Source organism: Sebastes umbrosus, chromosome 3 (assembly GCF_015220745.1).
Source record: "Sebastes umbrosus isolate fSebUmb1 chromosome 3, fSebUmb1.pri, whole genome shotgun sequence".
In the NCBI taxonomy this organism is placed as follows: domain Eukaryota; kingdom Metazoa; phylum Chordata; class Actinopteri; order Perciformes; family Sebastidae; genus Sebastes; species Sebastes umbrosus.
The window spans coordinates 19,696,708-19,712,469 of record NC_051271.1 but is presented as its reverse complement, the minus strand read 5'-3'; the positions used below and the strand labels follow the sequence as shown (position 1 = coordinate 19,712,469).

The window sequence follows — 15,762 nt, the reverse complement described above, 5'->3', positions numbered from 1 at the left end:
TCTCTTCTGAGTCAGGACTCCCTCATGCCAGCCAGGCCTGGAGGGCCTCTTTATTCAGCTCCACGATGTGGCTCATCGCTGGTATTAAGACTGGGGTCTTGGGTTGCTGCCACGAAAAACATGCTCACTGCTCCTTGCAGCCGCTACTACAAAGTGGTGTTTAATGTCTTCTGGTTAGAGGCACTAGTAATGACTCCGTGGTGGATTTTTTGTGCTGTGCTCAACTGAACTTTGCATCACCTTGCATTTCCTGCATGGGCTGCAATGTCCAGTTTTCTATAAGGTCCTCTAAGGTCTTGTTCAGCCACTTATAGGAGATTTCTTGTCTTGCCCTTTTGTCTGAAAGCAGTTTGTCTTTAACGTCCCGTGAGTGCGATGCTTGCACAAACAATACCCCGACGGTCACAAAAGGTCACAAGCATGTCAACTACAGTATGACTGCATTTCCATAAGGGGAACTGAGAGTTTGTGCCTGTATAACAGATAATACGGAAATGTTTGCAAAAAATGCATTCACATTAGGGCTGAAACTAACAATTGTTTTCATCATTAATTAATCTACTGATTGTTTTCTCGATTAATCCATCGATCATTTGGTCTATGGCGGAGGTTCTCAAACGTTTTACTCAAAGGTCCACATCTGATTTTTATTCAAGGTCAGAGGTCCGGAACGATTGGCGATAGCAAAATAACATTTAATCAACTCATTTAAGAACTGCCATACTCTCTCAGTAGGCTACTCGTCATCGCAATTAACTAATGTCACATCTCTTGTGATTGGGCCAGCAAGAAATCTTGCTCAGAGACAGTTATTATCATGTCTGACAAGATGGTGACGGACAAAATGCTGAACTCGAGAGTTCAAAACGGTAGCCCACAAACCAATGGGTGATGTCACGGTGACTACGTCCACTTCTTTTATACAGTCTATGGTACTTAGCGTAATAAGCCAAATGGAGTTAATTAGTGAGTTTAATAGTTGAGTTTAGTGATTCTACTGTAAAAGTTTTTTTCACTGCTGGATTGCCACAAACTGGTCTGTCTATAACAATAATAGCAGTGTGTATTTGCATGAATTCATGTCTTTATATTCTCATTTTCTTGTATGTATCTGTGTGCATGTCCTTGTGGGGTCTGGTATGTCTGTGTTTTATGGTGCTGTCATCCTTGTCTGTGTGTTTATCTATGTGTGTGTTCTGTGTAGGGATGCGTCCTCTGCATTACGCCGCATGGCAGGGGAAGACTGAACCAATGAAAATGCTGCTGAAGTCAGGCTCGTCAGTCAACGGGCAGTCAGATGAAGGACAGATCCCTCTCCACCTATCAGCTCAGCACGGACACTATGACGGGGTAACTGTGTTTGTGTGTGTACTGTAGGTGTGTAAAGTGGCCGTATGTGTGTGTGTTTTTGTGAGGTGTTGTGTTGTTTTGTGTGTCCGATGATGCATGCATGATTTGTGGTTGTTGCAAGCTGGGACATTCAGAAGTGACAGTGAGATTTCTGTGTGTGTGTCACAGTCGGAGATGTTACTACAACACCAGTCCAACCCGTGTATCTCAGACTCAGCTGGGAAAACACCTTTGGACCTCGCCTGTGAATTTGGACGTGTCGGAGTGAGTAGATTTGACTGAAAACCAAAAGATACATTTTTATTTTATTTAACCTTTATTTAGCCAGGAAAACCTCACTTACCGGGGCATTGAGAGCTAAACGCACTGCAACTTTTTTAAACTTATAAATGAGAAATTTGACCTCTGTATTTAACCCATCCTAAACATTGTAGGAGCAGTGGGCTGCTGTAAAGCGCCCGGGGAGCAAACCGCCAACATTGTGGTTAAAAGACGACCCGCTCTACCCACAGAGCTACAGTCGCCCCCTTAAGAAACACATCCAAAGAGACAAAACACAAGCATCTTCATCAATTTGTGTGCAACATTCGGAAAAAAAAGTGCTGCAAACTTAGAAAAAAAAACAACCAAATACAGAAACAATGCAAATTCAGAAAACACAACCAAATACACACAACAGAACAAATACAGAAACCAATTTAACAGTTAGGCCAAATTCAACTGCGTCCATTTGATTTTGCTGCGAAGTGCGGCCAAACGAAAGTTGGGAAAAGTAAAAGTTTTAGCTGTGAATTGCGGCCAGAGAGGACCAGCAGCCAATCAGTAAGCAGATCCTGTGACTCCTGTGACATGTTGACCTAAGTTATAAAAGAATTTCTTCCCGTCTTGATATCAGAGGTCAAGGGACCCCTTTGAAAATGGCCATGACAGTTTTTCCTCGCCAAAATTCTTCACAAGGTTGGGCTAAGTATGAGATAGTATGACATTAGGTTGGTACCAATGGATTCCTTAGGTTTTCTAGTTTCATATAATATCAGTATCTTCACTCTAGCTTTAAAACTGAGCCCGCTACAACCTCCGGAAGATCGATTGCGTTAATGCTTTAAAGAAATTAGTGCCGTTAAAACGTGTTTGCGAATAACGAATACGTTATCGCGTTAACTTTGACAGCCCTAATTCCAAAACATTGGCAGCCAGAAAAGAGAGTGCACTGTTTCTGCAGTTCACATGGAAGCCAAATTTGAATGTGTGTGTGTCTGTGTTTTAGGTGGTCCAGCTCCTGCTGAGCAGTAACATGTGTGCAGCCATGCTGGAACCGAAACCCTCCGACCCCAACGGAGTGTCACCTCTACACCTCGCTGCCAAGAACGGACACATTGATGTCATACGGTCTGAAAAAACTTGTCCTTTCAGTGTGTGTCTGTCTTCATATGCACTGTATCTGCCTCTCTGTCCACTGGACTCACTCATCTAATCCAACCTCAACTCCTTGGTCACGATAAATTAAAAAAATAAAACATTTAGTTTTTACTTTTCTAACTATTGTAAGCACTTTGATGAAATGATGTTATGAAAGATGCTCTACAAATAAAGGTTGATATTCTCATTATTTTGTGCTGCAGGTTGCTGATTCAGGCTGGTATAGATATCAACAGACAGTCCGAGTCTGGCACAGCGCTACATCAGGCAGCCCTCTGTGGGAAGACAGAGGTAGTGCGCCTGCTGCTGGATGTGAGTCCATCTGTCTGTCTGTTTAATGTGTTTACAAAAGCAACTGTTGTTAAAACTGCCTCCCTTTCCTCAGCTCAGCGAGTTTTGCACCTCAGCACTTGGCATTCATCCCACTGAGCTGTGTGATGAAGCCTGTGGGATACGTTAGCTTGTTACATAAAAGTCTAGCAGAGTGGCCAGCATCCTACCAGCCATGCAGTATTCAAATCAACTCGGTTTTGTTTTTTAACCCTTTTGTTGCTGTGGCAGCACACACAACAAATGTTAGCAGCAGACATGTACACACAGTATACATTATATCCCTATTATGAGTTTCATGTTGCAGCTTTAAACGTTTTTCTTCTCCACTTCCATCCAGAGTGGGATCAGTGCCGGGGTGAGAAACACTCTGAGTCAAACAGCCTTGGACATCGTTAACCAATTCACCACCACACAGGCTAGCCGAGAGATCAAACAACTACTGAGAGGCGAGTACCACCAGTATTACCACTTAATGTAGTCTCACAATCCAATACCAAGTAATACTCGGGTTGGAATCACGAATAATGATACAAATACTTTTTAATAAAAGGGGTTAGTGCACTATGGTGTATGGGGAGAGTCATGTGCCCTGATTTTATCAGTAATAGGCAACTTCTGAGTTTCATTACCAACAAATTGGCAAACATTAAAGGTATGCCGTTCGCCTCGCTCAGAGGCCAACCTTACCATAATAACACTACTTTAGGAGCAACGGAAGTCAGACGGCGGCTGGCGGTACCACGGTTTTGCCCTCTGCGGCTCATGTTACCGCAGTTTCACAAGCGTGTCGGAGAACTATGGTGGCCTTCAGGTAATGTAATAAGGCAAATCCGTTCTGGGCTACTGTAGGAACATGGCGGAGCAACATGGTGGACTCCGTGAAGAGGTCCTGCTCCCTATGTAGATATGAAGGGCTCATTCTAAGCTAACGAAAACACAACGATTCTTAGTTTCAGGTGATTATACATTAATGAAAACATATTTATGATTATATTCCCTTTCTGCTAATAGATCCCCTGAAATGTTACACACTGTTCCTTTAAGAATGTCTTTTTACTATATTCTATTAATTACTAAATTACAGGTCAGATTTTAATCCCAAATGTTGTGTTAATTTACTGAATTTATTAGGTAAATTACATGCATTCATACATTCACCAGCAGCATAGAAGCAAACAGTGCATGCTCCTCACCCATACTGCCTTCCTCTCTATTGTCTTCTGCTCCCTCCTGACTTTCTGTTCTACTTTTTCCAAATACCTGAAACTCTCAGCTAGTGCTCTTGTCCTCTACTTGACTCTACTCAACTCCACTGCTACACTCATACTAAACTCTTGTCCTATAGATGCCTCGGCTGCGATGCAGGTGCGTGCGCTGAAGGATTACTGCAACAACTACGACCTGACCAGCCTCAACATCAAAGCTGGAGACATTATCACGGTACATAGATCAGATGATCGTCCCAAAATGTAACAGCCTACATTTCTCAACCTGTTCTTCATAGATAGACATTGACATATGAACATAGATTGCCACAACACTGCGTAGGTTTTGTAAAACTTTCAATTAAATACCGGGAGCCAGTTGTACTAGTCCATAAGTTCAAACTTAGCCTTGTTATGACGTAGCTAAGTAGGACTATTTACTAAGTGGATACTAACACATCACTAAATCAAAATGGATTGCACCACACTAACCAGTTCTTACATAGAGATTAGTTGTGACTAATTACTTAAAACCATTAACGGCCAGGTGTAACTGCTGCGTACGGCATAAACACCAGGGGCAGACTTTACCGTTAGGTAGGCCTAAGGTAGGTAACTGCCTGGGGCCTCATCTAAAAAGGCTATACAGCTATAGATTTATTAGGATGTTTAGATATGATATTTTTTAAATTATGTTACTATTCTAACTTATTGAACCATGAAAAAAACTAAATATAAGCTAAGGATATAAAGTAGAGCATGGATTTAATTAGCGACGGTATTTTGTTGTGTTATAAGTTAGTATCAGGTCATACACCGGGGAAATACAGTCTTACTCACAAGGGAAAAACACTAACAAGGTGCAGCTTACTCACGGTCACACGGTGAAATACACTCCGGTTCTGCGTCCAGTTGGTTATCCGCTCGTGTTGACTCCAGGGAAGTGAAGAAGAGCCCGGTTGTTATGTTAGTTCGGCATCCATGTAACGTTAGTGTATCCAGCAAAAAGTTGGCAACCCTGTAGTTATCCAGCAATCATGTAACGTATCCAAGATCCAGCAACAAAAAGGAACTGCAGTCAGTTTGTCAGCGATAGGAGGCAGTTAACAGGTTTATTGCAGGAATTACAGATGGCAGGAGATGACATGGTGAGTTAATGGCAGGAGAACATCGTGGAAGCAGAGGGAATAAGTTGTCGATAAGTGGAAGGAAAGCCGGGGTTTGATATACTGTGGGTTGATGAACTGACTGCAGCCAGGTGTGTGGTGAGCTGGGAGCCATGAGGAGCTGATGGCCAGCAGGTGTGTTGGTGGGCTGCATCCAGGTGAACGGCCACCGCTGTCTGTGGCCATGACGATAATCTGATCTCTGTGAACTCTATGTGTGTGTGTTGACAGGTTTTGGAGCAGCACTCTGATGGCCGATGGAAAGGCTGTATTCATGACAACCGCACAGGAAATGACCGTGTGGGCTACTTCCCCTCCAACATGGTGGAAGTCATCAAGAGGGCAGGTGACCACCCACATCACAGCTGTATGTGTGTTTGTGTGTGTGGGTGTGGGTGTGTGTGTGTGTGTGTGTGTGTGGGAGGATGTGTGTGTGCTTTCGCATGTGTGTGAGTTCAGCAGCTGTTCTGCAGCTACAGCTGGTCATTAGTCGTAGCTAGCTGCAGAATCATCGGCCTCTTTAGGCTGTTTTTTCCCAACCTGTCAATCATCTCCATTGATCAATACTGTCCTCTATTGGTGCCAACCCTTCTCCCTCCTCCCTCCCTCCCTCCCTCTATATCTCTGCTCCTTTTGTCACCCTCCCTAATAAATAAAACCCAACCAACCCACCCTGCTAGATTGTGATGCTTTTTGTTCATATTGTTTGTTTGCTTTGTTGCTATAGTGATATTGTATTTTAATTTTAAAGTGATATATTCCCTGTGGATATATGGATGTATTATTTTCTCACATTTTGATTTTAATCAGTTATTATTTCGTACATTTTCAGATCTGATTAGATTTGTTTTGTTTCAAGTTGACTGATCAGTTGTTGTTGTTGTTGTTGTGTTGTTGTTGTTTTGCACCTCCCTCCTCCTGGCTCGTGTCCAGGTCACTCCCCCTCCCAGCAGTGCCACACCCTCCTGCTCCGCAGGCCCAACCCCTGTCCCATATCCACGATCAACGGACACTCATACCCCCCCTCCAAAGTCCTCCCCCTGCATCTGCCTCCCCCTCCTCCCCCTCACCCCAACGCACAGTCCCTCCCACGGTTCTCCTCCTTTGGGTACGTTCCTCTTCCCATCTCTCCTCCTTCTCTGTCCACTCCTCCTCCTCCTCCTCCTCCTCCTCCTCCTCCCCCTCCTCCTCCTCCTCTCTCCACTTCTCAGGAGCAGCAGAGTCAGACAGGTACATACTGTAGTGTCACTTTAAATCACAGATAAGCATCCTTTCCATGCTGTTTGACAAGAACACATATAGAATATATTATCACATGTTCCAGCGTAACATATGTATTATATTATATTATATTATATATTAAAGGATCAGTTCACCCTAACGACGAATAGGTATATTTACCCACTTACTCATTGTGGTGTCGAGCCATGCTGACATATTTCTGCTTCCATATTATTTCATTAGGAACTATTTTCTGCCAAAGGTGGAAAAAAACTATGGAAACCCTCCGGAGCTAAGTCTATGGATTATCCTAATCGACCAGGACATTTCCTTTTCTGTTTTTGAAGCATCATTTTTCCGTGCTGCATTTATAGAGTTATTGCAGGACTGAGTCCTAAATCCCGGAAATTAGTTAGCATTTTAGCACTTCCAGTTTCCTCGTCTGGAAGTCAATGGGTTTTTTGAATGGGTTTGTAGTTAGAAGTCTGAAATAAGGTCTGTGGTTAACACAAGATTAAGAGATTTTTAATGTTTTGTTCTTGGATATGAAATATGTCAGTTATTACCCAATTTGTGAATTTTTAAGCTTTTATGCCTCTTAAAAAAGGTGGTTGCTAACAAGTGGCTAAATGAGACTACTAAACGTCATCTTGACGAACACTAGGCCTCCTTTACAGCCTCGTTGTGTATACTCACGCTCATGCGACCGTGGTGTAGTCGGTCTATAGCCTAACGTTAGCTTTTTACTTCTAGTGATTGCATTTATGCTTCGAAAATCATAAAAGTGGTGTTCATTTGTGGAGATTATCTTGAACAAACATATTACCTGAACAAAACGTGTAAGTATCATAAACGTTTGTTTTCCACAGAGTTTATTTTCTGCAATAATCCAAAACCCAATGGAAAAATCCCATTGGCTTTTTGTCGAGGGAACCAGGGCGATGCTAACTTCCTGGTTGGCCTACAAAAATACATCATCCCTGCAGCACTCTATTCACTTCCACTCTACTGGAATAGCTTTCTTGTCATTTGGGTGAACTGACCCTTTAACTGAAATATCCAAATTAATGGCACCATTTTTATAACTTCACTTACTATACATATCAGATAAAAATTTGAGAGGCATTATTCACCATTTTTTATATATATATTCCTATAATTTAGCTTGAATCATTGGATGTTATATTTAAAATAAAGTAATTGTGTTTTGAACAGTGCTTGTCTGCACAGTAATTGTTAATATTGTGCAGACAACCTTATGATGAACCTGCCTAAGTCTCAAAATTATTTAGACAACCACTATGAATAATTACGTGTTTATGAATGTGTAGGTGAGTGAGTGTATATTTGTGAGTGTTTGCTGGTGTTAAAACACATTTATATATGAAACTATATTACACACATTATCTTATGAATCTGTGAAGCTGTTGGTTAGTTGCTGCAGTTTTGCTAATAAGAATTTTCTTCAAAAATAGAATAAAATAGTGGCAGTAACAAATATGTGTGCGTGTGTTTTGTGCGTGTTTTTTGTGTGTGTGTCGTGTGTGTGACAGGTGCGCGGACCGCTGAGCTGAGTCCTCAAGGTTCTCCAACTCTGGGACAGCAGAGCAGCACCAGTGAGGAAATCTGGGTGCTACGCAAACCGCTGTCAGGTAAAACACACAAGTGTGTTTTCTGGTAACAATGTGAAACTACGTATTTGAGGATGGAGGAGGAGGTTCCACTGCCAGTGGTGGAAGAAGTACTCCGATCTTTTATTTAAGTAAAAGTACCAATACCACAATATATAAGTACTCCATTACAAGTAAAAGCCATTCATTTAAAATCTTACTTAATTAAAAGTACAAAAGTATTATAATCAAATTGTACTTAAAGTATCAAAAGTACTTGTTTGGCAAATGATATATTATTATATTTATATTATATTATATATTATATCAGTAGTTAAGTTCAGTGGTTCCCAACCCTGGGGTCAGACACAGGGTCACAAAATAAATCTGAGGGGTTGTGAGATGATTTATCAGGTAGAAAAGAAAAAACAAAGTTCTGCTACACAAATTTCTATTAATGTTTTACACTTTTCTCAGATCTTTTCTCTGATTTTTGCAAAATGTAGGAGATCTCTTTGGGATTCAAACAGTTATTTAAGTGAAACTATTTGAACAATTTCGGGGGGAAACTACAGCAGCAACTGATTTGTTTTTTTGTAATCAGAAACTATATTAGTCAAATAAATGTAGTGGAGTAAAAAGTACAATATTTTCCTCTGAAATGTAGTGGAGGTACACATACCTCAAAATTGTACTTAAGTACAGTACTCGAGTAAAAGTACTTGGCTACTTTTCACCACTGTATCCTGCAATGTGTGTGTTTGTGTGTGAAGGTGCCGAGCGCAGCGGCAGCGTGGGCAGCATCGGCAGTATTCGGTCAACCAGTAGCTTGCAGAGCTCTGGAAACACACATGTTCTGACCACCCCCGCACCCAGTCCACATCCGGCACCCACACCAGGGGTCAACACACACGGCCTTAACGCTCCAGGCCTGCACGCACAAGCTGAAGGGGTGAAGGTAAAGAGACTCTTTGCTTTTATTCACATGCACTTGTTTGCACACGTTTCCACATTGCTAACTGGATCTTTACAAAAACAACAAACACGTTGTTTCTGGGAAACAGAAAAACATTTTCAGGAAACAAACACAACCCTAGTCACCTGGTTAACCACAGTTCTGTTTCCTGCTCAGTTTGTTCTTCCGCCGGAGAGATCAGCAGCGCTTTTTTCAACAGTACAGACAGGTGCATTAAGAAGGTGGCCTTTTGGTTTGTCCTTTTTATCAATTACACAGTAAAACTAAGCCTGTAAATGACAACATCAACCTTTTCTGAACAAACTGTAACAGTTAAATTCTAAACTCTGTCTATCTCTATCCCTGAATATTTTTATGCTCCTCACCATCTGTCATTGGTGGTAGATTACAGCACATATGTATGAACAGTATATCTTGGTAGAATGATGAAATATGCAAGTGAAATTGTCAATATGTATGTTGTCCTAAACTACATCAGCTACTGTTGTATTAGTAGTATTTGTATGATTTGAGTCTGATATTTACTTATTTAAAGGTACAGTGTGTAGGATTTGGTGGCATTTAGTGGTGTGGTTGCAGATTGCAACCAACTGAATACCCCTCCGCTCACTCCTCCCTTTCCAAGACTATGGTAAAGTGAGCCAGCGAGTGCAAAACCGTGGTAATGTTGTTCACCTCGCTCAGAGGCCATCCATACCATAATAACACTACTTTAGAAGTAATGGAAGTCTGACGGCGGCTGGCGGTAACACGGTTTTGCACTCTGCGGCTCACGTTACCGCAGTTTCAAAAGCGTGTCGGAGAACTACGGTGGCTTTCAGGTGTCATAAAAACGTGAAAGTCTCTCTCTAGAGCCGGTGTTCAGTTTGTCCGTTCTGGGCTACTTTAGAAATATGACGGACCAATATGGCGAACTCCGTGAAGAGGACACACTCCCAATGTAGACATGAAGGGCTCATTCTAAGCTAACGAAAACACAACGATTCTTAGTTTCAGGTGATTATACACTAATGAAAATATAGTTATGAATATTATATTCCATTTCTGCTAATAGATCCCCCGAAATGCTACACACTGGCCCTTTAAGTGCACCATGATATCATACTTAAAAAAAACCTGCAATGGCATTTGAGCACAAGTATTATATGTATTTTTAAGGGCACAGCTGATCAATATAACAGTTGGCCCCCGCAGCAACACAAACTTGCTAACTAGATTCAAAACAGTGAAGTGTCTTTAGTGAATTTTTGTCTGTGCATGATGTTGATTTTTTTCTTCCATTGTCTTGTGTGCTTTCATTTTATAATCTGTGATGTCACCCTCCAGGTCTGCTCTCTAACACCTTTAGCACATTCTAAATGTAATTTACGGATGTCTATTTTTAGGTACTACCTTAAAGAAATACTGAATTAGCAATTAGCTAAATTGGATGGTGCTCCCATATTTCACTAGAAGGACATTGTCTATTTAAAGAAGTATTTATTCAGGGATTTCTGCTGCATCTGTTGTTGGTAAAATGCAGGAAATGCAGGAAGAGGAAGCCCGAATCTGTCTGTTATATGAGCACTTAGTCCACTGAACTGAGTCACAAGGGACCTCTGGGATGTGAATGATTATGCTTGAGTAAATGTTTCATTTTGTGAGTGTGTGTGTGTGTGTTTGTGTTTTAGCTCCTGGCCACCGTGCTGGCCCAGTCGGTAAAAGCCAAGGAGCATCTCTTGGAGCAGTCGCAGTCTGTTGAGCAGTCAGCGAGTAAGCACACAAACTCAACATAAAAGATTCGGCTTAACATGATTTGTGCTATTTTTCATGTCTGTTTTGCTGCTGCCTTCTGCTAATTGATGAAAGACATCATTGATTCAAACAGATACTACAAAGTCCGTCCTTGAATTCTACCATTGCTGATTCAAAGAAAGCATTCTGTCTGTAGTAAAATGATAGCAATTGAAAAAGATGTGTTCAAAAGTACAACAAGTGCCTCCGGCCTTTTTATGATCGCTGCTTTTATAAATCTTTTTTTTTTCCTTCATATCACTTTTAGTCAACCTGGCCCTCTAAAGACCACCTGTCTGTTCATATCAGACAAATGCAGCATTTCCTGCCCCCGTCCTTGAATAATAGTAATATAAGTTATGCTTTATTTATAAAAGCTGCTCTAAAATGTTGTTCTAAACAGCCAGGGACAGGTCGCTCTGTCCTGGGAGTAATCTTTTTTAGTTCTAAGGATGGTTTTACGCTTTAGCTGCTTGTAATAAGCAAAATAAAAACTAAAGTGTGATTAGTCTGAGCAGCAATAGCCACCACAGATGAAGAGACATACTGCAAAAATTCAAATGCTTCACTGTTACATTCAAAGAGGAAATCATGAAAAGAAAGGTATAAGTACAGTCGGATAACATCAGCCTTAGAATGAAAAGCACTCATCATATAAAACTCCAGTAAATCTGCTAAAGAATCAGCAGATGATGCTCTGAAATTGATGTTGAAATGAGCATTTTTTTAAGTTTAGTCTGGCAAGTTTTGCTGTCATTTATTAACCGCGGCATAATGTATATTGAATAACTTTATTAATGAATATATTGGCTGATGTAACATGTAAACTTCATTCCTGATAAGGCATTTACTGCACAACTTCACTTGTGCTCTTGTTATCCATTGAGTATTTGCTTTGGGCTACGAAAGTAGTAAATTTACAATGTGTCTATAAAACACATTTGATGTATTTATACGCACATACATTTATACGGTGTCTCGGGTTTCCCACTGAAATTTGGGCAATGTGCTTGTAATTGTAGTTAATTTATTACTCTCACTTTGACAGAAGCGATATAAATTAGCATATTTTAGTCTGCTGTCACTCTACTGGTTTAAGTGATATGTGGGAAGTGTGGTGCTAAAACAGCACCACCGAGACTGCCAACTCCGAACGCTGCTGCCAAAATTATTATGAAGAACTACACAGGCAATATAAACCAAGCTTCATTTAATTCCTCCACTGCTTCTCATCCTCAAAGACTGCACTTGATCACTAGATAAGACAATTCCTTGGCTTTGCAACAAGGCACCATTTCAGTTTCCAGGTTCCTTAAGTTGTTAATAATTTATTAGAACAGAGTTCTCGTAAGAATTGATTTCAGAAGAAGAAAAGTTCATAAGAAGATCTTCATTTTGCAAATAATTAACTAGAATTGACTGCAAAAATATGAACTCATAATTGAATGAAACAAGCGTCTTCTATTTTCTATGAACAAGGAAGTACAGTACTCGTTTCCACTATAATTTGTAAATAATTACATGTTTCTTTGTAATAATCAGTTACAAATTAACTCTGCTCTAAGAAATTAATAAACTCCAGGGCACAGAAACTAAAGCACTGCCCAGAAAAGCATTTTATAAATAACTAGTTTGATACATAAAATAGAAATATGTCATGTGACATTCGCAAGGCCAAAGTGAATTTATACAAATTAAAACAAAATGTTTGCTAGACATACAAAATGGTTGATGTAAAAATGTATTCTAACAAAATACAAAAGAGTGAAATAACAAAATTGTCCTTTACTGCTAAAAGTAATATATTTGATCTTTTCCCCTCTTGTTTCTCTCCCTTGTCTCACCTCTCCACCTCCACCTCAAGGCTCCTCCAGTTGCACAGTTCACGAACAGCGATCGTTTGAACGGAAGACAGAGGAGGATGATGGGAAAGTGAGTTCTTGGATGGCAGATTGCTTCACTCTGGAGCCTCCCTCTTTGTGTTGCTCCCGTTTCCTCTCAACCAGTGCTTTGGTTTGAGAGAAAGGCATCTACCAGGGTGGGTTCAGTGGGCACAGTGAGGTGTCGGCCAGGGTGGCACCTGAACAGATGACACCCTGAGGATGGGCATGCGAGTGTGTCACCATGGAGACACGCAGAGTGACAGACACGTGGAGGAGTCAGTCGCTGTCTTGCCTTCTGTCCCTCTGCCCACCCCCCTGTCCTCACACCACACTACACACCAGCAGGCCTCCACATGCTGCTGCTCTGCTCTAGAACCGACGCTGTGTGCTCCGTAAAGCTGAGGGTTAAATTCACTGTGTGTGTCCCGGAAGCAAGCATTCAGTGGTTGCCAGGCAACAGCAGTTTTCCGTCACAGAAGTGAAAGCAGTAGCGTGTCCTCATTGGCTGATCTCATCCAACATTCTTTAACACTAAATTCATTCACAAAATATAACCAGTGTTTTTCAAAAAAAGATTTAATTTGACCCGTAAAGGGGTCAGTCAACACAAATTAGTAAAAAACATTCTTTCCCACTAACCCTTAGTGGATTAAAGAACGAGATCCATTTACAGTATTACTACTGAAGACCCCGAAGTGATCCTACTGCGTATTTTAGTAGCAGTTTGTTAGAAACAGTTTTGAGCATACATTTAGGGAGTATTGTCCTTTGAATTTGTGCTGGTGTTGAGCACCTTGGATATTTGTTCTGTAAGACAAACTGACAAGTTGAACAGGTCTTTATTTTATATTCCAGAACAGGTTCCCATTCCTTGCTGGTGAATGCTTTTTAGATTTAGCAGGGTTGAATTTGGGGATTACAATGGAAGTTTCTGTACTGTTTTCTAGAACAGTCTTCTCCCCTGTGTTCTAGAATAGGCTGCTACAGTCTTCTCCCCTGTGTTCTAGAATAGGCTGCTACGGTCTCCTCCCCTATGTTCTAGAATAGGCTGCTACAGTCTTCTCTCCTGTGTTCTAGAATAGGCTGCTACAGTCTTCTCTCCTGTGTTCTAGAATAGGCTGCTACAGTCTTCTCTCCTGTGTTCTAGAATAGGCTGCTACAGTCTTCTCTCCTATGTTCTGGAATAGGCTGCTACAGTCTTCTCTCCTATGTTCTAGAATAGGCTGCTATAGTCTTCTCCCCTATGTTCTAGAATAGGCTGCTACGGTCTCCTCCCCTATGTTCTAGAATAGGCTGCTACAGTCTTCTCTCCTGTGTTCTAGAATAGGCTGCTACAGTCTTCTCTCCTATGTTCTAGAATAGGCTGCTACAGTCTTCTCTCCTGTGTTCTAGAATAGGCTGCTACTGTCTTCTCTCCTGTGTTCTAGAATAGGCTGCTACAGTCTTCTCCCCTATGTTCTGGAATAGGCTGCTACAGTCTTCTCTCCTATGTTCTAGAATAGGCTGCTATAGTCTTCTCCCCTATGTTCTAGAATAGGCTGCTACAGTCTTCTCTCCTGTGTTCTAGAATAGGCTGCTACAGTCTTCTCTCCTGTGTTCTAGAATAGGCTGCTACAGTCTTCTCTCCTATGTTCTAGAATAGGCTGCTACAGTCTTCTCTCCTGTGTTCTAGAATAGGCTGCTACAGTCTTCTCTCCTGTGTTCTAGAATAGGCTGCTACAGTCTTCTCTCCTGTGTTCTAGAATAGGCTGCTACAGTCTTCTCCCCTATGTTCTGGAATAGGCTGCTACAGTCTTCTCTCCTATGTTCTAGAATAGGCTGCTATAGTCTTCTCCCCTATGTTCTAGAATAGGCTGCTACAGTCTTCTCTCCTGTGTTCTAGAATAGGCTGCTACAGTCTTCTCTCCTGTGTTCTAGAATAGGCTGCTACAGTCTTTTCTCCTGTGTTCTAGAATAGGCTGTTATAGTTGTCTCCCTTATGTTCTAGAGTAGGCTGCTATAGTCTTCTCTCCTGTGTTCTAGAATAGGCTGCTACAGTCTTCTCCCCTATGTTCTGGAATAGGCTGCTACAGTCTTCTCTCCTATGTTCTAGAATAGGCTGCTATAGTCTTCTCCCCTATGTTCTAGAATAGGCTGCTACAGTCTTCTCTCCTGTGTTCTAGAATAGGCTGCTACAGTCTTCTCTCCTATGTTCTAGAATAGGCTGCTATAGTCTTCTCTCCTGTGTTCTAGAATAGGCTGCTACAGTCTTCTCTCCTGTGTTCTAGAATAGGCTGCTACAGTCTTCTCTCCTGTGTTCTAGAATAGGCTGGTACAGTCTTCTCCCCTATGTTCTGGAATAGGCTGCTACAGTCTTCTCTCCTGTATTCTAGAATAGGCTGCTACAGTCTTCTCTCCTATGTTCTAGAATAGGCTGCTATAGTCTTCTCCCCTATGTTCTAGAATAGGCTGCTATAGTCTTCTCTCCTGTGTTCTAGAATAGGCTGCTAAAGTCTTCTCCCCTGTGTTCTAGAATAGGCTGCTACAGTCTTCTCCCCTATGTTCTAGAATAGGCTGCTATAGTCTTCTCTCCTGTGTTCTAGAATAGGCTGCTACAGTCTTCTCTCCTGTGTTCTAGAATAGGCTGCTACAGTCTTCTCTCCTATGTTCTAGAATAAGCTGCTACAGTCTTCTCTCCTGTGTTCTAGAATAGGCTGCTACAGTCTTCTCTCCTGTGTTCTAGAATAGGCTGCCACAGTCTTCTCTCCTGTGTTCTAGAATAGGCTGCTACAGTCTTCTCTCCTGTGTTCTAGAATAGGCTGCTACAGTCTTCTCTCCTGTGTTCTA

The 15,762-nt window shown here is 41.5% G+C and overlaps 1 protein-coding gene and 1 long non-coding RNA gene across 9 annotated transcripts in view; one reads left to right on the top strand and one right to left on the bottom strand.

Annotated features, from left to right (window-relative positions):
- The window catches only part of LOC119484970, a 28,696-nt gene extending 25,781 nt beyond the window's left edge, over positions 1-2,915 (bottom strand). The window contains exon 1 of the long non-coding RNA XR_005206151.1: positions 2,903-2,915. This is a non-coding gene — a long non-coding RNA (uncharacterized LOC119484970). The remainder of the gene's footprint in view (positions 1-2,902) is intronic.
- Positions 1-15,762, top strand: part of si:dkeyp-9d4.3 (caskin-1) — a 50,488-nt gene that overhangs the window by 17,394 nt on the left and 17,332 nt on the right. For 4 of the 8 annotated variants that reach the window (XM_037764163.1, XM_037764159.1, XM_037764158.1 and 1 more), the window contains exons 4-15: positions 1,205-1,350; positions 1,519-1,614; positions 2,618-2,739; positions 2,973-3,081; positions 3,440-3,548; positions 4,448-4,542; positions 5,705-5,819; positions 6,407-6,703; positions 8,248-8,346; positions 9,078-9,262; positions 10,951-11,032; positions 12,912-12,985. In XM_037764163.1, coding sequence (XP_037620091.1) covers positions 1,205-1,350; positions 1,519-1,614; positions 2,618-2,739; positions 2,973-3,081; positions 3,440-3,548; positions 4,448-4,542; positions 5,705-5,819; positions 6,407-6,703; positions 8,248-8,346; positions 9,078-9,262; positions 10,951-11,032; positions 12,912-12,985 — 1,529 coding nt within the window. The remainder of the gene's footprint in view (positions 1-1,204; positions 1,351-1,518; positions 1,615-2,617; positions 2,740-2,972; positions 3,082-3,439; positions 3,549-4,447; positions 4,543-5,704; positions 5,820-6,406; positions 6,704-8,247; positions 8,347-9,077; positions 9,263-10,950; positions 11,033-12,911; positions 12,986-15,762) is intronic. The other 4 variants (XM_037764161.1, XM_037764164.1, XM_037764160.1 and 1 more) reach the window with 2 other exon arrangements.